We start from the raw sequence: 26,699 nt of genomic DNA, 5'->3' as shown, positions 1-26,699 counted from the left end.
AGTAAATAGGGCCATACATTTATCTTTCCCATGTTGCAATATCAGTCTTCTGGCCATAGTAAGGGCATGGAGATTCCATTTACGTTGTCCAGTTGTCACATTCCATGAACTAAGTATGTAGTTCAGAGAACGTTGTCCTCTGAAAATTTTAGCTTTTGTCACACAGTCACGTTTATATGATCCATTCCTTTCTCCCAAAACTTAGTAACTGTAGGACATTGTAAGAACATATGTTTTAAAGAGGCATTGTCCTTATTACATCTCCAGCACAATGCTGTTGTAGACAGTCCTTTTCTATACAAACGTGATGGGATGGAGTCCAATAGATTCTAAGTATTATTTTTTGTTGTATCAGTTGTAATTTAAGGTCCATTGACACTCTTGGTATAGAAGTGGATCAAATCATTTTTTTATTAGACAATACATTCTATAGCTTTCTGACTGACATAACTGTTTCCAGAGATATTCATTTAAACTCACATCGTTTCTGTATTTTATTACTCATTTTATTATATCTTGCATTTTTATTTTACAATTTTATCTCTATTTTACCCTACTGTATTTTATCTTATTTTATCTCACCATAGTATATTTTATCTAATTTTACTGTATTTTAGCTGTTTTATGGTATCATATTTTAAATTTTATATCTTATAGTGGCTGATGCCCAACTTTCTGATATGGTCATTTGACTAATCAATAAAGTTATTCATTCATTCTACAGATACTAAAATTCTGTTGTATTTTGATCCTAGGTGTGTTTGTGTGAACGAATGGAAGGGTCCCTATCCTTAACCAGCGATCTTAGGAGTCCAGGAATGGGGGCTAATGGACCTCGAGATCCTGGGGGTTGTAGGGCAGGGCAGGTGATTGAGGTGGTGACAGGTAGGGGATGATATGACGGGAGCCAGAGGGCGGGTCATCATAGCGGAAGACGCCCCCGGTGCTTGTTACCTGTGGCGTGTTCCAGCCCTCTGTGCTCGAACCCGGGCCCTGGACAGCAGACTCGTAGTTGTCCTGACTTTCAGCTGCTGCTCTGTAATGCCAGGTCAATAAACAACAAGGCCCCCCTCATATGTGACTTGATCACAGAAGAGGGGGCAGACCTGGCATGTATTACTGAAACCTGGCTGGGCGTTGAAGGAGGCGTTGCTCTTTCGGAGATATGCCCGGCTGGGTTTCGAGTCTGGCATCAGCCGCGACCTCAGGGCAGGGGGGGAGGGGTGGCTGTTGTCATCCGAGAATCCCTAGTGGCCGTCAGGGGCCCCGCTCCACAGGTGGCCGGCTGTGAGACCCTGTTCTTCAAGCTGGATTCTCGAGAACAGTTGGGAGTTCTGCTACTGTACCAGCCTCCCTGCTGCGTAGCGACCTCCCTGCCTGAGCTGCTGCAGGCTGTCTCAGGTCTGGCAGTGGAGTTCCCCAGGCTTATGGTGTTGGGGGACTTCAATCTGCCTTCCTTGGGGCGGGCCTCGGAAGCAGCCCAGGAGTTCATGGCTACCATGGCAGCCATGGGCCTGTTCCAGATTATTCAGGACCCGACTAGAGACAGTGGCCTCACCCCGGACCTAGTTTTCTTGTCGGAGCAGTGGCAATGTGACCTGAGGGGAGAGTTACAGCTATCCCAATTCTCATGGTCAGATCATGCCCTGGTGGCCTTGAGATTCTCTCGTGCCGCCCCCCTCCACAGGGAGGCAGGACCCATTCGATTGGTCTGCCCCCGGCGACCGAGGGACCCGGCTGGGTTTCAGAGGGAGCTGGGGGTTATACCCGAGTCTCTCCTGCATGGTCCAGCGGAGGCCCTGGCTGCTGCCTGGAATAGGGAGGCAGCCAGAGCCTTGGACAGGATCGCGCCTGTGCGGCCTCTCTTGCCCACTCAAACCCGGCACTCCCCGTGGTTTACGGAGGAGCTCAGGGTTTTGAAGAGGGTTAAGAGACACCTAGAGAGCCACTGGAGGAAGACAAAAGCTGAACCCAACCAAACACAAGCTAGAGCCGCGATTAAGGCCTACCTTGTGGCGGTAAGAGCGGCGAAGCGCCAGTACTTCTCCGCTGTTATTGCATCTGCAGATTGCTGCCCGGCGGCCCTGTTTAAGATTACCCAATCCCTTTAAGGGAAAGGGGAGTCAGATTTCCATCTACAGGGCCGTGCGGAGGAATTTTCGTGGCACCTGCAGGATAAAATCGCTCGGATCCGGACCGAGTTAGACTCCAAGCATGAGATAGAGTCGGAGGAGATACCCAGGAAATGTACTTACCAGGTTATCTGGGACCAGTTCGATCCTGTTGAACCCAAGGAAGTGGACAGGATCCTTCGGACTATAAATGCTACCATGTGCCAATTAGATCCATGCCCCTCCTGGCTGGTGAAAGCAGCACGGGAGGTGACATGTGGCTGGGTCCAGGCGATGGTAAACACATCCTTGAGAGAGGGGGTGTTCCCAGCAGCCTTTAAGGAAACGCTGGTGTGCCCCCTACTCAGGAAACCGTTGCTGGACCCTACTATACTGGACAATTTTCGCCCAGTCTCCCACCTCCCCTTTTTGGGGAAGGTGGTTGAGAAAGTGGTGGCTTTGCAGCTCCAGAGGATTCTGGATAAAACAGATTATCTAGACCCCTTTCAGTCAGGTTTCAGGCCTGGTTATGGGACGGAAATGGCATTGGTTGCACTTATGGATGACCACTGGCAGGAGCGAGATGGAGGCAGTGCATCCATCCTTGCTTTTCTTGGCCTCTCAGTGGCTTTTGATACCATCGACCATGGTATCCTTCTGGACCGACTTAGGGAGTTCGACCATGGTATCCTTCTGGACTGACTTAGGGAGTTGGGGGTGGGCGGCGTAGTTCTGCGCTGGTTCACCTCCTTCCTCCAGGGTTGGTCCCAGTCGGTGTTGATAGGGAGCGAGAGATCCAGCCCGCAGCCCCTCCTTTGTGGGTGCCGCAGGGTTTGGTACTCTCTCCGCTCCTTTTTAACATCTACATGAAACCACTGGGCAAGATCATCCGTCACTACGGGGTGAAGTATCATCAATATGCAGATGATACCCAATTATACATCTCCATCCTGGGTGAAGTAAGTGATGCTGTGGCAACCCTTTCTGAGTGCCTGGGGGCTGTGGGGGCCTGGATGGGGGACAACAGGTTGTGGCTGAACCCGGGGAAGATGGAGTAGCTGTGGATTAATGGCTCCTCGATTTCTGGGAAATTGTCATCTTTAATTCTGGATGGGGTTGCACTGCCCCAGACAGACCCGGTGCGTAACTTGGGGGTCCTCCTGGACTCATGGCTCCTGCTCGAAGAGCAGGTGGTAGCCATGGCTAGGAGGGCCTTTGTTCAACTTCGTGTTGTGCGCCAGTTACACCCCTTCCTGGAGCGAGAGTCCCTTCGAACAGTCACTCATGCCCTGGTTATCTCCCATATAGACTACTGCAATGCGCTCTACATGGGGCTACCCTTGAAGAGTATTCGGAAGCTACAGCTGGTGCAAAATGCAGCTGTGCGGGTGATCTTGGGTTTCCCCAAGATCAGCACACATCACTCCTTTGCTCCGCGAGCTGCAGTGGTTGCCAGTATGCTTCCAGGTCCAATTCAAGGTGTTGGTTATTACCTTTAAAGCCCTGCATGGCACGGGACCTAAGGGACCGTCTCCTCCCCATCACATCAGCCCGTCCCACCCGATCGTGTAGAGAGGGCATGCTACGGACCCCGTCTGCAAGAGAATTCCATCTGGAGGGGTCCAGGAGGCAGGCCTTCTCTGCAATAGCACCTGCCATTTGGAATATCCTTCTCCCGGAAGTGAGATTAGCTCCCTCCCTCCTGGACTTTAGGAAACAGCTAAAGACCTGGTTCTGTAATTATGCCTGGGGCAGGAGGGAGAGTAGCCATTCTTGGGGATGGTTAGTTTCTTAGCAGGACCCAGCTCTGCCTGCAAATCCTAAAGAACTTTTAACCATTAAGGTTTTTATTATATTTATGCTATCTGTATTATAGGGTTTTATAGTTCTATATTTTTATCTATCTTTTATTGTAAACCGCCCAGAGTCCCTTTTGGGAGATGGGTGGTGATAAATTTGATAGATAGATAGATAGATAGATAGATAGATAGATAGATAGATAGATAAATAAATAACCCATTATTGCTTCATTATTGGGCTGCTGAATGTTAATGATTTTCTTCAGGAGAAGCAAGTTAAGAGATGGATTCTTGATAAATAAAAATGTATCTTTTTGTGGTCTGTGACTGTATATTTTAATAAATTTAAAATTTAAGCTCTGTGTTTCTGAATGAAATGTTATTCATCAGTGAAACTGCTACAGTTGAAATGAGTCAGAAATTAATTCTGTCAGGGGGAGAAAAGCAGTAAAACTGTGTTGCTGCTACTTCATGCCAGCAAAGCAAAGAGCTGTTGTGGTGACTAGCAGTAAAATAGTGATATTAGACTGCAATGAAAACAAACAGGGAATTCTTTCTGGGACTCCTGTTTCTGTCACAGATGAAACCTATGCTCCTATGCCCCTCTCAGGCAGCTTGAAAGGACAAATTCAGCATTTCAAATTATATTGTTAGAAGCAAAAGACTAGGCATATTTCACAACTTCATGAATCATGCTAAACTGTATACTACATTCACACAATACAAAACCATAAGGCAGGGGCCAGATTAGTGTTTTTGTCACTTCCACGAGCGATAAGGTATGTCTTCACGATGTGTCACAGTGTCCTAGATGGGATGAGCTGAAATGATTGAACTTTTTCTGTTTCAGGGGGACACAAATGAAGTCCTGGGGCAGCATGTGGCCTACGTTTGGTTGTTCATCAGTCAAGCCCAGCGCCATGCTCAGCCATCCAGCCTTGGGTCCAGAGGATCAGTTCATGGCCCTTTTTCAGAGGGCTCTTTTTCACCTTCTGGATGTTAAACTCCATGCTTCCTTGGCACATCCTCTACAATTGGATGGTGACAGAATGAAATGCTACCTTGAGCAATAACTACATTGTTATGCTAACTACCAGCAAGACAACTGGCCTAACTTCTTCCTATCACAGAGTTTGCATATAACAACTCAGTTCATTCTTCTACCTGCATGACACCTTGCCAAAACAATAAAGAGATACTGTACATAGTGTTCCAGGTTCACAAAAAAGGAAACCCCTCCCCTGTACCACAAAAGCACAAGGAAGCAGACAATGTTCTGCTGCCTCAGACTGCCTTGTTGAAATATTTTATTTCCTTACAATAATTGTCTAAAGTTAAGTAGCCTAAGAATTGGTAAGAAGCTAAAAGGTTGTAATGAGCAGCAATGAGGCCTTTTTTGCAGGGCAGGGCTAGCTCTGTCATGGGTAAATGAGCCTGTCGCAAAAGTTGTGTGAAAGGAAGACTGAAGATTTGGGTGTCGTGGTTTGCTGCAGGCGCTGCCTCTCTAGCCATTGTGGCTGCCCACAGATAGGAGAGGAGCTGCACAGGAGATGCCCATGCTCATAAAACAAACTGGTGACGGGAGTATGTGACTGGCCAGTGCCTTACGCCCTTGTGGTTAATGGTTGGCTTACACCTTTGAATTAGGAATCTGTAACGGGGCCGAGGGATGGTCCGGCGGGGCGCCACCCATGTCCGCCTGCTTGCTGATCTGGGTCTTACCGCAATAAGCAGGTTCCTGGTCCCCCGCCCCGCGGGCCGCTCCCACCTCCCCTCGCTCGGCCCGGCAGGGGGCGCTCCTTGGGGCGGAAGGCCGCGCGGCGTCCCGGTTGCCCGGCAACACTCCGGAAGCGCCAACCGACCCAGGAGGAGCTTCGCGGCCGCTGAGAGACGGAGCGTCGCCTCTGCGTTGGGGACGGTGAGCACGAGCCCCTTTTCCGGGCCGCCTCGGGGAGGAGGCCGGCTTGGAGCGCCGATGGGGGGACTTCCCTATTTTACCTCAAAGTGATGAAAGTAATAATGTAACAGGGCTTCATTTAAACAATAAAAGCAATTCCTTTCTAAAAATACGATTTTTTATATTTTATGTTCCTTTTGCCCTGGCTCTTGGCTGTCATCCCGAAGGAAGGCAGGGTTTCTCGAGCTCAGCGGCTTGAGGTGGGTGGACTTCAACTCCCAGAATTCCCCAACCAGCCTAGCTTGAGCAACGATGCTTTATGGGCAAGAGCCTTCACGGTGCTGGGCGTGCTTGGGGTCTCCCTGAGGAAGGGGCGCTCTGCTGTGGGGTTATTTAGAAGAGGTGGTCCCAGCAGCGAGTTGCGGTGTCCTTGTCTCTCCCGTCTCTGTCGTCCTTCTGCCCCACTCGCTCTCTCCAAGAGGGGCTTATCCAGACGGGCACTGTAGTCAGGCCCTCTGAAAATTTGGCGGGGGAGGGGAGGCTCGCGAACAACATTGATTTCCAACCTTCCGGTTGTCTCCCCTGTTACTCTCTCTCTAAATCAGGGTTTCTCAACCTTGGCCACTCGAAGACGTGTGGACTTCAACTCCCAGAATTCCCCCGCCAGAATATGTTGGCTGGGGAATTCTGGGAGTTGAAGTCCACACGTCTTGAAGTGGCCAAGGTTGAGAAACACTGCTCTAAATACTCCTCATGGAAATAGGATGTCTCTGAATCTTTGGGATTTCCAAAGCGGTTTATTATAATAATAATAATAACAGCAATAGTAATATCATCATCAAAGACCCTTGGAAAACACATGTTCCTTAATTTTTTCAAGGCTTACTAAATACATTGGAAGGTTTCGATTTTAATACAAATTTTTGCTTATATAGACCAAAGTTTACATATACATGGCTAGAATTTCTATTTAAATGAAAAAAAAACCTATTATTGCACTGCAGGCTTAAGTATGACTTACGAAGTTCTCTTGCAGCATAATTTAAATAATTTTTTACCAGTTGTATTGCATATACATTTATTTGCAACCATAGGTTTTAGCAACATTCATATAAAATTACAACAATCCATATTGGTTCAATACATCTCATCTAATATTAACAGCACTATTTGTCAAAATCTGCTTTCGTATCTTCCTTGCAGCCATTGCAAACAATGCAACTTGTTAGGTATACCAGTTGAAAAGGGGAAAAATAAGAATGTTAGAGTAAAGTGTGCAACAGATATGAAGATATGGGAATATAATCTAGTTGCAAAATGGGGAATATCTATGGTAGAAACTTACTTTAAATATAAGAAATTTATTTCAAAATCGTGTGATGATAAATAAAATTAACAAGTATAACCTGAGGTGTTTGAAACACTTGATATTCTGAGAGTTTATTTACTTATTAGAGACCTACAACAAGCAAAAAAAAATCAGTGATAGTAAAATAAAAACTCCATTTAATTACGTTTTTGTGCCTACAAGTCAGTGTTGACTCCTGGTGACTGACTGGACTAGTCCTTGCAGTTTTCTTGGCAAGATTTTCAGAAGTAGTTTGCCATAATGTTGATTACATTTAATTACATCACAATAATTAAAATAAACTTAAGAGAAGAAAAAAGAAAAAAAAGGATTCATAATAATGTTTGATTGATCCTTAGACTTATTATTATTAAATTTAGACCTACTCTAAACTTTATTAAACTATTATTAAATCTTTCAGCTGTGTAAAATAATCCTTTGCCAAACCTCAGACTCCAGAAAACCAAAATTCTTTATAAAATGTCAAATTCCATATTTTGGGAGTATAATTCAACATTACAGTTTAACTACGGTATATTTTTTTCCAAGGCCATATTAACATATGCCATAATTTGAAACAAAAAATGAGCTATGACTGGACATGACCAACTCATGTAAATCAAAGAGCCCTCAAATTTCTTAAAATTCATGTAGAAAATATTTGATATCCAAGCTTTTAAATATTCTTTATGGAGTGCAATAAACATGAAACAAAATTTTCTAATTTATTAAGTTCATTCTTAAGTCATAAGAGGTATATTTTATATATCTTAAAAATTGGACCCAGTGATTTTCCAAAATTGGATGTTCTAATTCCTCATTTCATGTTTCATATATGTTACCAATGTTAATCTTCAACCTGTTTTTATTTTCATACAAAATTCAATTGTTAGTTTCAGTTGAACTATGGCATCCCTTAGAATTCTAGTTCCTCATGCTTCCAATTCAGGTAAATCAGAGTTAGTACGTTGCCTCTTAAAATAGCCATTATGAGTCAAATGAAGTAGATTTGTCCCTTGCTTGGCCCAGAACTTACTTTCTAATTGAGCCAAAAAAAGACCTCATTCCTCAGAAATACAGATGTCAAACAAAAAGTTCAGTGACAAAGTTGAAAGTCCTATAAATTAAAGTCACCATCATTATGGGACAATCTTAGTTTAGCCAGAGAGATTTGAGGGGTCTTGACTTGCCATAAATTCTTTCTCAATAATTCATCTGTGTAAAATACCTAATACGGTACAAAAGTATCTGTAGCACCAGGTTGGGGACGAACCCAATTTAGGAGACTGATAGATCTTCCAAATGTTTCAAGCTGAAACTTTTAATATATAAATAAAAATTGTCATAATTTTATTTTTGGAATCTGTATGATATTTAACATTCACAGTTACAATGGTGATGAAAAAGTAACTTTACAACCAATCCTCAGATTTATTACCTTCACAGGTCTGTATAGCAAAAGAAGGCTGAAGATCATAAGCACAGTTGTGGTTTCACTTAGTAATGGCTTCGCTTAACGACTGAGTTGCTAGTCCCAATTGTGGTTGCTAAACGAAGACTACCTGTAGTAAATGATGTAAATAGTTTATATGCTGCTGTATATATTTAGTTTAGGCTTCTAAGTTGAATTTGGTATAACAGACCATTTATATTACTCAGCGAAGTCAAAACTGGTCCAAGCAAATACACTTCTTTAAATATAATAAAAAGAAGGCTTAAGGGAAGTTGGGTTATAATAAATGTTATGCAGAATATTTTTGTAATCTATGATAATTACTGAGGTGAATGATATCTTCCATGCCTACAGTATGCTTTATATCTACTAACTTGGATAGAATATAATAGATATACCCAGAAAATTTCAATACCTCCAATTATATGGAAAGCAAGTGATGATCACACTGAAGGGGTATTATTAGTTAATACTAGAAGCCCTTATTCTCTGTTCAGCAGAGTTAGGTTTATAGATTGAAAAGAGAAGAAATTATATATCTGCATCATGGCATCTTCCCTTTTCCTTTGGAGAGAGGACAGTGACTAAGTCAACTAAAAGCTTCAGCAGAGACAGAAGTACAGGTAGTCCTCACTTACCGACTACAGTTGGGACCAGTAACTGTCACTAAATGATACGGTTGTAAAATGAAACATCACATGATTGTGTCCAACTGATGACATCAGTTTGTCAGTTCCGGCTGCGGTTGTTAAGCAAATAATCTGTGGTTGTTAAGTGCAATGTCACGTGACCACAACTTTCTGCCAGCTTCCTCATTGACTTTGCTTGTCAGAAACTGGCTGTGAAGGTCACAAATGGTGATCATGTGACCACATGACGCTGTGACCGTTGTAAATGCACGCTGGTTGCCAAGTGCCTGAATCACTATCATGTGACCACAGGGATATTGTGACAGCCACAACTTTGAGGACCAGTCATAAATGTCCTTTTTCAGTGCCATTGTAACTTCAAACAGTCGCTGAGCAAGTGGTTGGTAAGCAAGGACTACCTGTTTATATAAGCCATACTTAAATTACTGAAATCGATATAAGTGTGTGTGTAATTTATAATTGTACAATTGTATAATATATACAATATTAATATAGTTATAAAATATAGATACAAATACATGTAACTAATTTTATATGATCTTGCACAATTCCCATAATCACATGCCTATTTGCTTCACAGTCTCTCAATTGTGGCAGGTAAAAAATTCAAATAATTATTACAAATTATACTTTTAAAAATGAGAAAAGTCAATCAACTTGCTTTTTTTTAGGATAATGGCAGGAAAAGTAAAGTGGGTGACTGACATAGAGAAATCTGTGCTAATAAACAATTTTGAAAAGCGAGGGTGGATCCCAGTGTCAGAAAATGAAGACTGGAATTTCTACTGGTAAGTAAAAATTTTTATATATTATGGAGTATTAAATATACATCTCTTAAAGGTGACAGATTATTAATAATGGAAAGAAAGTTTCCTGTAGAAGAAGTAGTCATTTGGGAAACAATGAGGAAATACATTCTGATATGACTTACTTGTTTAATTACTTCCATATCCCTCTTTTGAAAAAGATTTTGATTTAACAATACATTATTTACTTGTTAGTAGCAAGTAACCTTTTATGTTCAATTTTTTTTCACATATTCTTTCTCATTTAGTATAGGTGCATTTCTACAATTAAGTCTGGTTTTGGGAAAAACTTGGCAGCAAGGGATGCAGTCTGGATAGTTCTCAGTTATGTCACAGACAGGCAGTTGCAACCAACACTGCATGCTGCACAAATGCAGTACATGGCACAAAGTGACAAACATGAAACAAGCTACAAGGCAAATAGATGGTTACGCCAACAATCAGAATAATGAACCTTAGAAGGCATTTCATTTTAAGCTGCTGAAGGCATGGGACAGACATACATCACTGAACCTTTGCCAAGGATTGTCAGTAAAGGGCCTCTATTTGTCTGTGTAGAACTTAGGTTTAATATGCATAATTTCCATGTAGGCTTTGGGAGGAAGTCTCAAGCAGGCATGAGCACCTGCCCAACCTTGTATGGTCATAGAAGCTGAGCTGGATTGGACTAGGTTAGTCATTGGATGGGAGACCAGAGCTTTAGAATAGGCGAGTTGAAAACCATCTCAGAAAAAGGTGATGGCAAACCACTTCCATACTGTTGCAAAGAAAACTACATGAATTTGACCATTTAAGTCAGCAGGAAAGGAGTATGAGTCCAATACTTCATCTTCCCATGGGAAGAATGCCTGTTTGAAGCCCTGGCTGTGAGGTTTCAGCCTGCTTCTGACTCATTCTACCTGTTACCCCTAATATCCAAACTCTTGGAGAGGATTAGGGGGGCTTGAATCTTTACCAAGCTGGACCTGCAAGGGGCATATAATCTGATACGAATTAAGAAAGGAGATGAATGGAAGACCACGTTTTGCACACAGTACAGGAATTACAAATATACAATAATGCCATTTGGACTATCAAATACTCCTGGAGTGTTCATGCACTTCATGAACGATTTATTCAAGGATCTACTGGATCGAAATTTAATAATCTATTTAGATGACATCTTGATTGTCATGAGTACTGATGGTGAGCAGGAGGGGGCCTTTATCCAGGGGGGAAAACGCATGCGTAGTACTGAGGAGTTAAGCAGCCATTCAAAGAGACACAGATCAGACCCGCCTTAACCTTTGGGGTTTATCTGTCTGGATTTTTCCCACGCTTCTTCAGTTTGTTAGGATTTTCTGTCTAATGTAGCAGTAATAAAGCACTAGAGACCTATTCCTTGTGTCAGCGTGGTTCCTGGCTGCTAGATATTGATCTTCTCTTCATCCTTATCTGAACATTATCAGCATGTATGCACAGTGTTGCAATGTCTTCAAGCGAATCGTTTGTACACAAATTTTTAAAATGTCAGTTTGCTCAGAGCACCATAGATTTCCTTGGGCACAGAATATCTCATGCCGGGCTGGCGATGGAGCCAGGGAAAGTAGAGGCCCTTCAATCCTGGCAATCTCCTCAGAGGACTAAAGATGTCCAGAGACTGTTAGGTTTTGCAAATTACTACATAACCTTCATTCCACAGTTTGCCAAGCTTACTGAACCACTGTTGGACCTGCTCAGGAAGAGATCCTGATTTCATTGGGGTGAAGTTGAGGAAGAAGTATTCCAATGGCTCAAGGCGGCATTCATGACTGAGTCTATTCTTAGACCTCCAGACCCTAGCCAACCCTTCTTCATGGAAACTGATGCTTCTGAGATGGCAATTGGAGCCATCCTGTTACAGAAGGATCCTAAGCCCGGAACCCTGTGTCCATGTGCATATTACTCTTGAAAACTGTCGCAAGCGGAGGGTGCCTATACCACATGGGAGAAAGAGCTACTGGCGATCAAGGTAGCATTCGAAGTCTGGCGACACCATTTAGAAGGAGCTGGCATGTAGTAGAAGGGAGAACAGACCATCAGAACCTAGAGCATCTAAAGACAGCTGTAACTTGAATCAACGACAGATTCATTGGTCGATCTTCTTTTCACGATTTAATTTTCAAGTCATATTCCTCGCGGGCATAATCAAAGAGCAGATGCCCTGTCTAGAAAACCAGAATATGAAAGGGGAACTCTTCTGCTACCTCCTCGTCCAGTGATTCCAGCAGAGAAGTTCGCAGCAACCCAGTTCGGTGAAGACTTATTACAACAGCTCCAGGAACAGCAGCAAAATGACCTGTTCGTGCAGAACCAGAAGAGTGAATTACAATAAGTTCCAGCTGAGCAAGCAGCATTATGAAGTTGTACTCATGGACTGTTACGTTTCCAAGGTCGCTACTATGTACCCCTGGAAGGCTCCAAGAAAAAGTACTTCATTGGTGCCATGATAACCCAGCTGCAGGCCATTTTGGTTTTTCAAGTCTCTTAATCCATTGTCTTGAGAATTTTGGTGGCTTCGCATGTTGAACGACATCAAGCAATATGTTCTTTCCTGTCGGGCAAAGCATCAGACAGGCAAACCTGAAGGTCTTCATATGCCACTTCCTACGCCAGAGAAACCTTGGGAGTCAGTATCTATGGATTTTATCACTGATCTTCCAAAGTCCAATGGAACCACAACCATCTTAGTAATAGTAGACACCATGACCAAGATGGCACATTATATCTCCTACCCAGGACTCCCTACCGCCCAAGAGACCATGCAATTGTACATTCAACACATCTTTCGCCTTCATGGACTTGCCAAGTGGGTAATTACAGACCTGGGGCACAATTCACTGCGAAATTTTGGAAGGCACTTCCTCAAAACCTAGAAATTCAAGGAAATCTCTCATCATCTCATCACCCTCAATCAGATGGGGAGATGGAACGTGTTAATGCTATCGTAGAGCAATACTTAAGGTGCTACATGAACTATCGACAGGACAACTAGTTCAAGCTCTTGGCCTTAGCTGAGTTTGCTTACAATAATTCAGTACATTCATCTACAAAGACCACGCCTTTTATGGCTACGTATGGTTTCCATTCCTGTCTGTTTCCCTTGGAACCACCCATTCTTCGGTTCCTGCCTCTGATCATTTTTTGGAAGAACTCCAAGCCTGTCATCAGGTACTTTGGGATTAGCTAGAAAGACAACTATAAATGCTTTGCTGATTGCCATTGGAAGGAGGGTAATAAGTTGGCAGTAGGAGATTATGTTTGGTTATCAACTCAACACCTGCCTTCAGCATGCCCTTCCAAGAAATTAGACCATAAATTTGTGGGGCCATTTCCTATAAAAGTAATCATTAATCCAGTGGCATTCCACCTCACCCTGCCCAAGTACATGGTGATCCATCGGTCCTTGCTGGTTCCTACTGCACCTCCAAGCCCACTGAGAGTATCCAGACCGGCTCCACCTCCCATCTATATCAATGGTGAATATGAAGTTTCCAGAATTCTTGATTCCCATAGAAGACATGGGAGGCTCCAGTACCTTGTTGAGTGGAAGCGATATGGGCCTGAGGAAAACTCTTGGGAGGTGGTCTCAGATGTTCATGCTCCTAGAAAAGTCCATCAATTCCATCTCTGATACCCTCAAAAACCAGGACCAAACTCCTGGGGGAAGGGAAATCCTGGGGGAGGGGATAGTGTGAGGTTTCAGCCCACTTCTGACTCTGAAAATGAAACTTATCTGGAGTCAGAAGGGGAAACGAAACCCATCAGGAGAGGGTTGAAGAAGCTGAACCAGGAAGTGACTCAGCAGAGCGGGAGAATTGGCAAACATGGATTGGACAAACTCCAGTGGGGGATTTGAACTCTCCAGTCAGCGCTCAAGACAGGAGAGCTGAGAAGCACACGAATCAGAAAGCAGCTCAGTTGGCTGCTGGTGTCATGAGTAAGGATGGCGAGCAGGGGGCTCCCATCCAGATTGTTAAGCGCATGCGTAGCACTGAGGAATTGGGCAGCCATTCAAAGAGACACAGATCGGGACCGCCTTAACCTTTGGGTTTTATATGTCTGGGTTTTTCCCACGCTTCTTCAGTTTGTTAGGATTCCTGTTATGTACTAGCAATAAAGCATTAGAGACCAGTTCCTTGTCTCAGCGTGTTTCCTGGTTGTTAGGACAGCTGGAGAGAAAAGGAGTGGAAAGGATCGGCATAAAAGGCAGACACTCAAAGAGCAAGCTGCCGGAGACAACTGATCCTTCGAGCTCACAGCCATTGCGGAAGAGTGAATTTCCCTGCTAGCTCCCCAGAAAGTCAATGGGAAGCTGGGAGGGAAAGGTCACAAATCTCTGGGGTAAGTCTCCCCCACCCGTGCACCTTCCCCCAGCCCCATGCACTCTTGTGCCTTCCCACTACTTGTGCACCCCAGTACATCCTCCCGAACCCTCCCTGCGCCTCCCTCACAACACCCCCATGTACCCTCACGCACCCTTGCTGCACCTCCCTCGCACCTTCGCACACCTCTATGCACCCCTGCTGAGCCTTTCCATCCCTCACACACCTTTCCTGACCCTTGCCACATCTCCCTCGCACACCCTTGCATATCCTCCCTGACCCTCACCATGCCTCCTTTGCACCCTCTCAGAGCCTCGCCATGCCTCCCTCACACACTCCCTTGTGTCCTCCTCCACCCGGCAGCAGCCACTTATCTTCCTGTGAACAGCCTGGGACTTGCAACTTCCTGCCAGCTTCCCCACTGACTTTGTTGTGGGAAGCTGGCAGGAAGTTGCCTTGCCTTATGACCGTGGGATTCAGTTAACGATGGCAACTGGGACTGCAAGGATTGCTGTCACTAAATGATGCAGTCATGCTTTACAACCGCATCACTTAGCAATGGAAATTCCAGTCCCAATTGTTGTTGTAAGTCAAGGACTACCTGTACCCTTATAGTGAAAGTGGTAAACCAGATATAATACTGTTATACTGCAACAGTATGTTTCCTTGATGTTTTGAATTGCAGCTGTTATCATTTCCCAGTAATGTTATTTTTTTTTAAAAAGAACATTTATCCTAGTTTAATTATTTTCTTTATTTTCTTTAATTTAACTTATTTGATTTATATACCACCTGACTCTGGGCAGTATACAGTAAAACCAACCAAATAAAAACAGTATACGATAATTATAAAAGCAAAAAGAACAAGCACCAATGGCAAATCCAGCTAACCAACCCATACACAGTCTGGCAGGGGCCCTGAAAACTCAAGAACAGCTGGGTCTTTAATGCAGGGTGGGAGCCACATGGATCTCAGGGGGAATCTAATGCCAGAGGGTAGGTTCTGCAATTAGAGAGGTAAGCTTCCTAGGTCCCACTAGAAAATACAATTGAAAGGAACTGAAGCATGACAATTCTGTTGGATCAGGCTGATACCATGGGATATGGGTGGTCCCTCAGGTAGCTGGAGTCTGGACTACTGTAATGCACTCTACATGGGGCTGCCCTTGAAGAGCATTCGGAAGCTTTAACTGGTGCAGAATGCAGCTGAATGGATAGTAAATGGTGTCAGATACTCAACACATGTAACACCACTGCTACATGAGCTGCACTGGTTGCTGGTGTGCTTCCGGGTCCAATTCAAGGTGCTGGTTTCACCTTTAAAGCCCTTCATGGCTTGAGACTGGGTTACCTAAGGGACCGTCTTCTCCCAGTTGTTTCTACCTGTCCAATTTGATCTGGCAAGTTGGGTATGCTACGGGTCCCGTCAGCCAGGGAATGCCGGTTGGCAGGAACTAGAAGGCATGCCTTCTCTTCCATAGCACCTGCCCTCTGAAACATTCTCCCTCCAGAAATTAGGATGTCCCTGACCCTGTTGGCCTTTCGTAAGGCCGTGAAGACCTGGCTATGTGCTTGGGCCTGGGGCCCTGAGCATGTAAATGGTCCCATTTCTTGGTTATATTAACATCCATACATTACTTACTTAGCAGCCATCTATACTTATTTTGTATTTTAATTGTTTTAATTGTAATTGTTTTAATTGTTCTATAGTTTTATTGTTGTAAGCTGCCCAGAGTCACTTGCTGAGATGGGCAGCTATAGAAATCAATCAATCAATCAATCAATCAAATAAATAAATATCTGGCCCCTATGCCATATAGGGCTTTATAGGTCATAACCAGCATCTTGAATCATATGTGGTAGCATACTGATAACCAGTGCAGCTCACAATGCAGATGTGTCACATAGGCATAGGGAGGCATGCCCATCACTGCCCGCCCCACTGCATTCTGAACCAATTGAAGCTTGAGTAGTCTTCAAGGCACCCCATGTAAAGTGCATTGAAATAAGCTGTGAAGTGAGTAGGCTCTGAGTGATTTGGTTCACAATGGTATGTAATGCATCATGTATTTTGTAAACCAGTTAAACAGGCTTTGGGAATTTATTTTGATGTAATAGATAATCTGCAAATGTAATCATTCTGATGCTGTTAATTTTTTATTCATTGTTGAATTATTGCAGATTCTTCATGAAAAAATAAAAAAAGAATTACAGTGCCAAATTTTGAAAAAAGTTTAAGGAATATTTGACTACATAAGCCCTCCCAATTTGAAATTATATATTGTTTTTATATCTGCTAAATTAATCAGCTTGGTTCACAATACTGAATATTCATTAAATCATATCATGACAATTATTGACGAGGTGAAAAACAGTATATTATTAGTTTTAAATTGAAACAACAGGAACAACATACTGTTATTTCCGCAATTAAGGATTCCAAGGATAAAGTATGTAAAGACTGTGATTGGGTAAATCATTTTTGTTTTCATTTTGACCTAACTTTATAATATCAATTCAGTGGAATCTGGTAAACAAGTTAGGGTTTTTGAACAAAATAAATCTGAAGATCTCTCAAGATCATACTTTGCCATAGCATTATTATTATAGGAAGGAACTGACACTATAAAAACCAGGGAAGTGCCTTGTCCTGATGTTTTTTTCCCATATAATAATATAAGATGATGTATTGAATATTTTGCGCCTATATTTTTGGAGGTATAGAGTGATATTTTGAGAATAAAGCAGTCTTCCAGTCTGTGAGCTCAGCCACCTATCTGTTAAACCCAGGGCTCTCCTGGATGGTTGAGGCTGCCTTGGGGTTTGGCCTATGCAATGGAGTCTGCTTTTTTACAGGAGGAGGTAGGTTCTCTCAGCCTTGAAGGAGGCTGGGGTGTGCCTTCTCCTTAAGAAGCCATCTCTGGGCCAACCATCCTGGACAATTTCCATCCAGTCTTCAACCTCCCCTTTCTAGGAAAGTTGGTGGAGAGGGTGATCAAGCTTCTGCTCTAGATGTACGGGACCATGGAGATAACCTTGGATAAAATATCCGGAAGCAATTCGGACAACAACAGGTGCAGAATAAGCATGCGTTAAGTCCAGGGAGGCAGGTAAATATTAGAAAAAGACTCAGACTGACTCTTGCCTGACTTTCTTGGGTGTAAGAGGGAGGGGAGGGAAAACACAGGCAGATCTGCAAGATATACAGATCTGTATAGCCTATTTCAACAGAGTTCTAGTCTTTTAGTGGAGTCAGTTTCCTAATCTTGCTTACTTTGTAGGGCTGACACCAGAGGACCCTGAAAGAAACAGATTAGAAATCCACGGCTTACCACTGACCATGGTATCTCTGGGAACAGCTTAAGGGGTTGGGAGTGGAGGACACTGTTTTGCATAGTTTTCCTCTTTTGTGCCCAGTTTCAATCAGTGTTGATGGGAGGAGAGGACATTCTCACAGCCCCTCACTTGTGGGGTGCCACACAGCTCAACACTCTCTCCCCTGTTAAACATCTACATGAAAGTGCTGGATAACATCATCTGTCAGTTTGGAGTGATACCCAATTATGCATCTCAACCCCAGGTCAACCGAATCATGCTGATGAAGTCCTGGCCCAGTGACAGCTGTGCAGGCCTAGATGTGGAGGAATAGTTAAAAATGTGGTTGTTTTCCCAGGCCTTGAGATAAGGTGGTGGTCGAATCCCATGTGGGGTTTTGTTTGGGTGGGAGGGTGATATGGGATTGGTGTTCTGCTTCGTTGAATTTTTTTTTTTTTTTGGATATATGTTGTTTTCTTTTAATTGTAAGCTGCCCAGGGTCATCAAGGACTCAGGTGGCTTCAAAATTGAATTAATTAATTAATTAATTAATAAAATGTTTCTTTCTTTTTATGAGGCTTATATTACTGTAGTATTGAAGGCAGGTAATCTGGCAGGTAATCGTTACCTTGTTGTGGTGCTGGAGCTTGAGCACCTCAATGATGCCATGAGCTAAACCGTGAAGGGACACCCAAGACGAGAAGGTCATGACAGAGAGGTCAGACTAAATGCGATTCCTGGGGAAAGTAATGGCAACCCACCCCAGTATTCTTGCCGTGAAAACTAAATGGATCAGTACATCCAGAGATATGTCGGTATGCCATTGGAAGATGAGACTCCCAGGTCGGAAGATGGTCAAAATGCTACTGGGGAGGAATAGAGGATGAGTTCACCTAGCCCCAGATGTGATGATGCAGCTAGCTCAAAGCCGAAAGGACGGCTAGCGGCCGATGGTGCTGGTGGTGAACAGCGAATCTGAGGTTCTAAGGATCAACGCACCATTGGAACCTGGAATGTAAGATCTATGAGCCAGGGCAAATTGGATGTGGTTATTGGTGAGATGTCAAGATTAAAGATAGACATTTTGGGCATCAGTGAACTGAAATGGACTGGAATGGGCCACTTCACATCAGATGACCACCAGATCTACTACTGTGGACAAGAGGACCACAGAAGAAATGGAGTAGCTTTCATAATTAATAGTAAAGTGGCTAATGCAGTGCTTGGATACAATCCAAAAAACGATAGAATGATCTCAATTTGAATTCAGGGCAAGCCATCTGACATCACAGTGATCCAAATATACGCCCCAACCACAGATGCTGAAAAAGCTGAAGTAGATCAGTTCTCTGACGATCTGCAGCACCTACTGGACAACACGCCTAAAAGAGATGTTATTTTCATCACAGGAGACTGGAACGCTAAGGTGGGCAGTCAAATGACACCTGGAATTACAGGTAAGCATGGCCTGGGAGAACAAAACGAAGCAGGACATAGGCTGATAGAATTTTGCCAAGACAACTCACTCTGCATAACAAACACTCTCTTCCAACAACCTAAGAGACGGCTTTATACATGGACTTCACCAGATGGACAACACCGAAATCAGATTGACTACATCCTTTGCAGCCAAAGGTGGCGGTCATCTATACAGTCGGTAAAAACAAGACCCAGAGCTGACTGTAGTTCATATCATGAACTTCTTATTGCACAATTTAGGATCAGACTAAAGAGATTAGGGAAGACCCACAGATCAGCTAGATATGAGCTCACTAATATTCCTAAGGAATATGCAGTGGAGGTGAAGAATAGATTTAAGGGACTGGACTTAGTAGATAGGGTCCCAGAAGAACTATGGACAGAAGTTTGCAACATTGTTCAGGAGGCGGCAACAAAATACATCCCAAAGAAAGAGAAAACCAAGAAGGCAAAATGGTTGTCTGCTGAGACACTAGAAGTAGCCCAAGAAAGAAGGAAAGCAAAAGGCAACAGTGATAGGTGGAGATATGCTCAATTAAATGCAAAATTCCAGAGGTTAGCCAGAAGAGATAAGGAATTATTTTTAAACAAGCAATGCGCGGAAGTGGAAGAAGACAATAGAATAGGAAGGACAAGAGACCTCTTCCAGAAAATTAGAAACATCGGTGTAGAGAGCATTGCATGCTATGCTGTTGGCTGGCAAACCACGACAGCTGTGCAAGATGTTTATTTACATTGAACCTTCCTTGAACTTCCATAGTGGATAAGGTTGTAGCAAAAACTTTCCTCACAAGGCAACACGAGCTGTAACCTGAGCTGTGCCAGGAAGCTATCAGGGGGGTTACATGAGGTATGCATTGCTATTTAGACCAATCAGCCTTCTGCTATGGGAATTACTGTTTTAGTGTACTTGCTTAGCTGGGGGAAAATAAAAGAGAGCTTACGGCTTGAATCGGGGCTCTCATCCCGAGGAAGTTGTGTCTGTGCATTCTTCCTACATTCTTCATGAGAGACCACAAGCTCTCATCCCAAGAAAACTTGCAGCCTGTGTATCCTTCATGAGAGACCACCACACATCGGAGGTAAATTCCAGGCAAAAATGGGTATGATCAAAAACAAAGATGGCAAGGACCTAACAGGAGAGGAAGAGATCAAGAAAAGGTGGCAAGAATATACAGAAGAGCTGTATAGGAAGGATAACAATATCGGGGATAGCTTTGATGGTGTGGTCTGAAGAGTGAGGTTGAATGGGCCTTAAGAAGCATTGCTAATAACAAGGCAGCAGGAGACGACGGCATCCCAGCTGAACTGTTCAAAATCTTGCAAGATGATGCTGTCAAGGTAATGCATGCTATATGCCAGCAAATTTGGAAAACACAAGAATGGCCATCAGATTGAGGAATCCAAGGCTGGAGTTAAAATCGCTGGAAGAAACATTAACAATCTCAAATATGCAAATGATACCACTTTGATGGCTGAAAGCGAAGAGGAACTGAGGAGCCTTATGATGAAGGTGAAAGAAGAAAGTGCAAAAGCTGGCTTGCAGCTAAACCTCAAAAAAACCAAGATTATGGCAACCAGCTTGATTGATAAATGGCAAATAGAGGGAGAAAACGTAGAGGCAGTGAAAGACTTTGTATTTCTAGGTGCAAAGTTTACTGCAGATGCTGACTGCAGTCAGGAAATCAGAAGACGCTTAATCCTTGGGAGAAGAGCAATGACAAATCTCGATAAAATAGTTAAGAGCAGAGACATCACACTGACAACAAAGGTCCGCATAGTTAAAGCAATGGTGTTCCCCGTAGTAACATATGGCTGTGAGAGCTGGACCATAAGGAAGGCTGAGAGAAGGAAGATAGATGCTTTGGAACTGTGGTGTTGGAGGAAAATTCTGAGAGTGCCTTGGACTGCAAGAAGATCAAACCAGTCCATCCTCCAGGAAATAAAGCCAGACTGCTCACTTGAGGGAATGATATTAAAGGCAAAGCTGAAGTACTTTGGCCACATAATGAGAAGACAGGACACCCTGGAGAAGATGCTGATGCTAGGGAGAGTGGAGGGGAAAAGGAAGAGGGGCCGACCAAGGGCAAGATGGATGGATGATATTCTAGAGGTGACGGACTTGTCCCTGGGGGAGCTGGGGGTGTTGACGACCAACAGGAAGCTCTCGCGTGGGCTGAGCCATGAAGTCATGAAGAGTCGGAAGCGACTGAACGAATAAACAATCTGGCAGAATGGGCAAGTCATCTGATTTTTTAAAAAATATCTCCTGTTTTACTAATTGGATTAATGTGTGATATATCATTATATTAGCCAATTACAAATAGGCTGCTTTATGTTGTATTTTATTACTCCCTTGTTGTTCCTACCCTGAGCATCTCTCATTTTTCTTCCCATTAATATATGTCTAACAGAATATAATACAATTTTAAAGAATTGTTAAGGGCTTCTATTTTGTTTTGTTTTGTTTTGTTTTTTGCTTTCTTCTCAGTAGTTGCAGGCATAAATTAATAATCTCTTCATTAGATTGCTGTATACTTGACCGCATCAGAAGAATAGCTCAGTAGATTTAGTGCATCAAGAGGTTACCCTCCATGATTTATTGAATGTTTAGAATCACTCATTTCATCGACACTTGTTTTTCCCAGAATTGATCATATTTGGGAAACCAGGCTAAGCTTCTAAAAATCCCTCCCGGTTTCCTGTGCTACCTGTACTTCAAAGATAACATAGTATCAATTGCTTGGTGTACCTGATTTGTCAGAGGTAGAATTCCATCCAGATAGCGAGATAATGCTTGTATTTGTGCTATAATTAAAATAGGTTTTCCTCAAAGTTAAAGATTACCAGAGAAGTGGTTGCAGGGAAAGGGTTGAAAGAGTTTTCTTCACAAATGCTGTTTAAGTTTTTCAGTCTCTTTTTTTGCTAAATATATGGAACCCATTAGCAAAAGTCTTATTTCAATTCATCATTATTTCAAATGCAGTTTTAGTCTTTCCATGAAGATCCTAGCTGTTTCCTGACCTATGGTACTTGCATATCAGTTCCATTTTTCATTGTGAACAAATTTCTTTTGTTCTAATTTTTTAAAAAGATGAAAAAAGTGGTAGAAAAACACAGGAGGAATTACAAATAATCTGAATCGCCTATAAAGCTTCCATGTTTGGAAGCACCTTGAGTAATAATCTTGTCTTTACAGGATGAGTGTGCAAACTATTCGAAATGTTTTCAGTGTAGAAACTGGTTATCGCCTCTCTGACGACCAGATTGTCAACCATTTCCCTAACCACTACGAGCTCACCCGGAAGGACTTAATGGTGAAAAATATTAAAAGGTACAGAAAAGAACTGGAAAAAGAAGGTAGTCCTCTTGCAGAGAAGGATGAAAATGGAAAATATCTTTATTTAGGTGAGTTGGTTTAGCTAATAAGAATGATTTGTATATGTCTTTGAATACCAGGTATTCCAGGGCTGCATATTGGTTTAAAAGTCAAATCTTCTTCAGGTTTTGCTCAATTCCTGTTAACTTCATGGACACCCATTTACGGAGGAACCTTTTGGCAGCAGTGGAGAAATGATTTTCCATTGCTGCCTTCACGGTCCAGCCTACAGACTTCCTGATGATGTGTCAGGCTCTGCCTGCTACCCAGTAAAACACAGACACTAGTGTAGGCTTTAGGTTCTGGTTTTATTAGGGTATAGAATGCATGCCTTAGGAAAAGCTCCCTTAATCTGCCCGGTGCTCATTTCTTTGTATTGTTATGTGAGCCGTTGTGATGTTACAAGCATCGCAACGGTGATCATGACATGCTGCCCCCTTTCAGAAAGGTTAAGGTTGGAGGGGTAGGTGGTGTGGTAGGTGCGGATCAGGTCGGGAGCCTGGACGTCACAGGCAGCGACCCACTCAGGATGTGGAAAGTGTTTCCACTTCACGAGGTATTGGAGGGAGCCCCGCTGCTTCCGGGAGTCAAGCAATGACTCTGGGGCCGTAAGCGAGGTAGGCGTCCACGTCCTCGTCCAGGGTTGCTAATGCTCCTGTCAGCCGTCTGGGGGGGGGGGATTGGATGGTTTGTGCGGCGTCTTCGGTGTGGGTCTGGGCGGGCGATCCGTTGCTCTGTTCGTGAAGCAATCTGCCACTCGGTGGCCCGTTTTCCCGCACTTGGTGCACTGTCCGCGGGCAAGCCTCCGTTGTTGGTCTGCGTGCCAGGTTGGCCCCATCTGTGGGACTGGTCCTCTTGTGCTGGGCAGGATTTTGTCTTCTGCGGTTGCAAGCAGGAATGTGCGCTGCGCGTGCTCTGCTTTGCTGGCTAGACAAATCCACCCGTGAAGGGAGGCTGGGTCGTCCCTGTAGAGTGCCCATTGGAGCACCTCCCGGTTGAGGCCACGCTTGAACATGTTGATGAGGGTGGCCTCCGACCATTCTGTGATTTTGCCCGTGAGGACCTTGAATTCGAGGGTGTAGTCGGCCACCGTTCTCTTGCCCTGCCGCAGTGCTAGGAGTGTGCACTTTGCCCTTTCCTTCACCAGGGGGTCCTCAAAGTAATGTTTCAGCTCGGCGAGGAAGTCATGGAAGTACATCTGTACATACCAGTCCGTAGCCCTATCCTGGAGTCTGGTGGCCACCGCCGAGATTTTGGCGGCTTCTGTGTTGAAGTAATGGCCGTATTGGGCCATGTAGTCCCTTGCGTTAGTTAAAAAGGACAGTTTTGTGGGGTTCCTGTCAAATTGCACGGTGAAGTCTTTTGCGAACCTCCCATGTTGCGGGTCCCCAACCCGTGGGTGTTGAAGGATGGCTCCCACTGGCCTGGGGGCGCGAATCTCTGCGGTAGAGTCTTGAGCTTGGCCCCTCCCTCTCGGGGTTGTAGACGGGGTGGGTATGTTGCCCCGGTCCCCTCTTACCCCCTGTGTTGCCTCAGTCTTGGAGCGCTCGCTGACGATTGTTGCCAGGGACTGGAGCATGTGTTCCAGGTCTCGTACCTTGGCTTTCAGGGTCGTGTCCTCATCTGCCGCTGGCGGGGACAGGAGCAGGTGCTCAAGGTATCGTACTCCGGCTTCCAGAGCCGTGACCCTGTCTGGCGTGCCCTGGTCGTCTGACGTCGGTGCTGCCAGATGCTGTCCGGTACGTAGTCTTGCACCTTCCTGCTCGGGAATTTTGGGGTAGCGGAGCCTCCAGCTGGGGTAGGGTGTTCCCGTCCGGGATCCTGCTCCGTCGGCCCAAGCGAGGAGTTGTTGGTCCCCGACCTCGTCTTCCGTCGGGATTCTCCTGTCTGGGTTGGGGCTCCAGGTCTGGAACTGGGGAGCGGTGTGGGCAGGGAAGGTGTCCGCGTCTCCTGTGGGGTGCGCCGCCTCCAGCCGCCATCGGGTCGCCTCTGCCTCTTGCGGGCCATCCTTCACGCCTCTGGTCCCCGATTCCGTTTCTCGCCAATTGGTCTCTCCCGCGGAAAAAAATTTCGTCCGGTGGAGCTTGGCGATTTTTGGTTTGGTGACTCTCAGCTTTATGTCAGGCTCTGCCTGCTACCCAGTAAAACACAGACGCTAGTGTAGGCTTTAGGTTCTGGTTTTATTAGGGTATAGAATGCATGCCTTAGGAAAAGCTGAGAGTGAGTGGAGCGCGCTGGAACGGGATTTAAATAGCCTGCGCCAGTCAGCGCTCCACCCCTCCTTCTCCGAGTGTACCCCAAGCCCCGTTGCCGGTAGGTGAGGGGTCGAGCAGCCCCTCCTGTGCCTCGGGTGTCTCCTTAATTGTTTTTCTCCGGCCAGTGATGGGTCATTGCCGGGCGATCCGGTTCGTAAGCTTTCTGACAGCTCGGGCGTGCCTCGTGGTCGAGTGTTGTCAATTACTTCTCTTGCAACATTGTATCTCTTCCTTACGTACCTCCCGCTAGGATCAATACTTTGTTGCCAGCACCTGTTGCTTGCTTTTGTTAGTTGGTTGCCTTATCCCTTAATCCTCCCGGTGCTCATTTCTTTGTATTGTTATGTGAGCCGTTGTGATGTTACAAGCATTGCAACGGTGATCATGACATGATGTCCCATCCGAGTGCAGCACTAATTGGCCTAGTTTTTCAACCTCAGCAAAGGTCAGCTACATGCCTATAATTTAGGACTGAGTAACATTTATATTCTCAGTGGACTACCGTATTTTGCCATCAGTTTCTAAGATCACCATGGTCAGTAGTTGCTCTCAACTTGTTATTCACCTTAATAAGGTTCTTCCTGACTTGCAGTAAATTGTAGTTTGTGGTTAAATCAAAATTGGCAAGATACAGTTTGTGCTTTCTTTTCCTGGAAGTCAAGATACAAGTCATGGTCAAAGCCTGATTTGTAATCCTGTTTTCACGGCAAAGGTTAACCATAATTTACTGGCGCAGATGTAAAACTTTGACTTCTAGTGACTTCATACACGCATCCATGTTGTTTTCTTGGCTGTAATACAGAAGTGGTTTGTCACTGCTTTGTTCTGGATGTTTGACTACCCAGTCCTGGGATTCCCTCGTGGGCTCCCAATTGTATACTAATAAGGCCTGGCCCCAACCTGACCACAAGGCCAGCCAAGTGTTGGCACAATTGACTTACACTGAACTCAACTCAGCTGACATCTGAAAAGATAGGCACAGCATTGGTACATCACTTTTTTGCATCAAAAATTGCATTCAGTCTTATGGAATACATCAGAAGCCTCCTTGAACCGAAAAGATAAACTAAATATGTCCAACTTCTCTCTACCTTTCTTGTTCTCTTCTACTTTTCATCATGTTTAATACATCATGTTACTGTCTATACATTAAATTCTGCCTCCTTTCAATTTCAGCCTGCTTTTATTGTAACTTGTTTCACAGCTGTCTCATTCTTGGAAATCACAAAGTGTCTTTGCCACCAGACTCTCTGACAGCGCTCCCTGCATTGAGGAGCCAGAATGAACATTGTTGGATGCCATCATATTGACTTTGATTGGGCTGTTTAAAAAAAGTCTGGCAGCCGCCATGCCTCTCTCTGGAGTGCCTTTCCTAATAATATGCCACCCCACCCCCCTAATTTACAAAATGGCCTTGAGCCACAAGTACTGCTGCAGTTAGGGGGAAGCGATAGGAGAACGAAACATGAGAGTGAGACTCTTGTGAAGAACGAGGAGGATCAAGGGGGAAGTGGAAGAGGCAAGGAGGCAATGTGTGAATGACACTAGCACAGGGTCAGTGGTAGAACAGGACAGGGATGGCATTGCATCTCCTGAAATCTGAGGGTGGCAAAGATGCGGGTTGCTGGGAATTGGCAGAAACTGATGACCAGCTTGGGGCCACAGAAAAAGTGGGGAGGGTGACATGGGTTGTACATCCAAGATGCTGGGCAGGAAGGTCAACAACACTTAGAAGGCACCCTCTACATCAGTTTTCACTGCCTTATGTGGTTTACTCATTTCCCTCTGCTCAAGACTAGTGACTATCTAAGCAATAGTATAATAAGATGAAACTTTGGATCATAACAATGTCCTTGAGTGGCTA

At 44.3% G+C, this 26,699-nt stretch overlaps 1 protein-coding gene across 1 annotated transcript in view; it reads left to right on the top strand.

Annotated features, from left to right (window-relative positions):
• Window positions 1-5,781: 5,781 nt before the first annotated feature.
• The window catches only part of TTLL1 (TTL family tubulin polyglutamylase complex subunit L1), a 33,926-nt gene continuing 13,008 nt past the window's right edge, over window positions 5,782-26,699 (top strand). Inside the window, exons 1-3 of the mRNA XM_063308268.1 lie at window positions 5,782-5,828; window positions 9,930-10,046; window positions 22,401-22,609. Coding sequence (XP_063164338.1) covers window positions 9,934-10,046; window positions 22,401-22,609 — 322 coding nt within the window. The 5' untranslated portion in view covers window positions 5,782-5,828; window positions 9,930-9,933. The remainder of the gene's footprint in view (window positions 5,829-9,929; window positions 10,047-22,400; window positions 22,610-26,699) is intronic.

This window comes from Candoia aspera, chromosome 7, assembly GCF_035149785.1.
Source record: "Candoia aspera isolate rCanAsp1 chromosome 7, rCanAsp1.hap2, whole genome shotgun sequence".
NCBI lineage: Eukaryota > Metazoa > Chordata > Lepidosauria > Squamata > Boidae > Candoia > Candoia aspera.
This window is presented reverse-complemented; position numbering and strand designations above follow the sequence as displayed.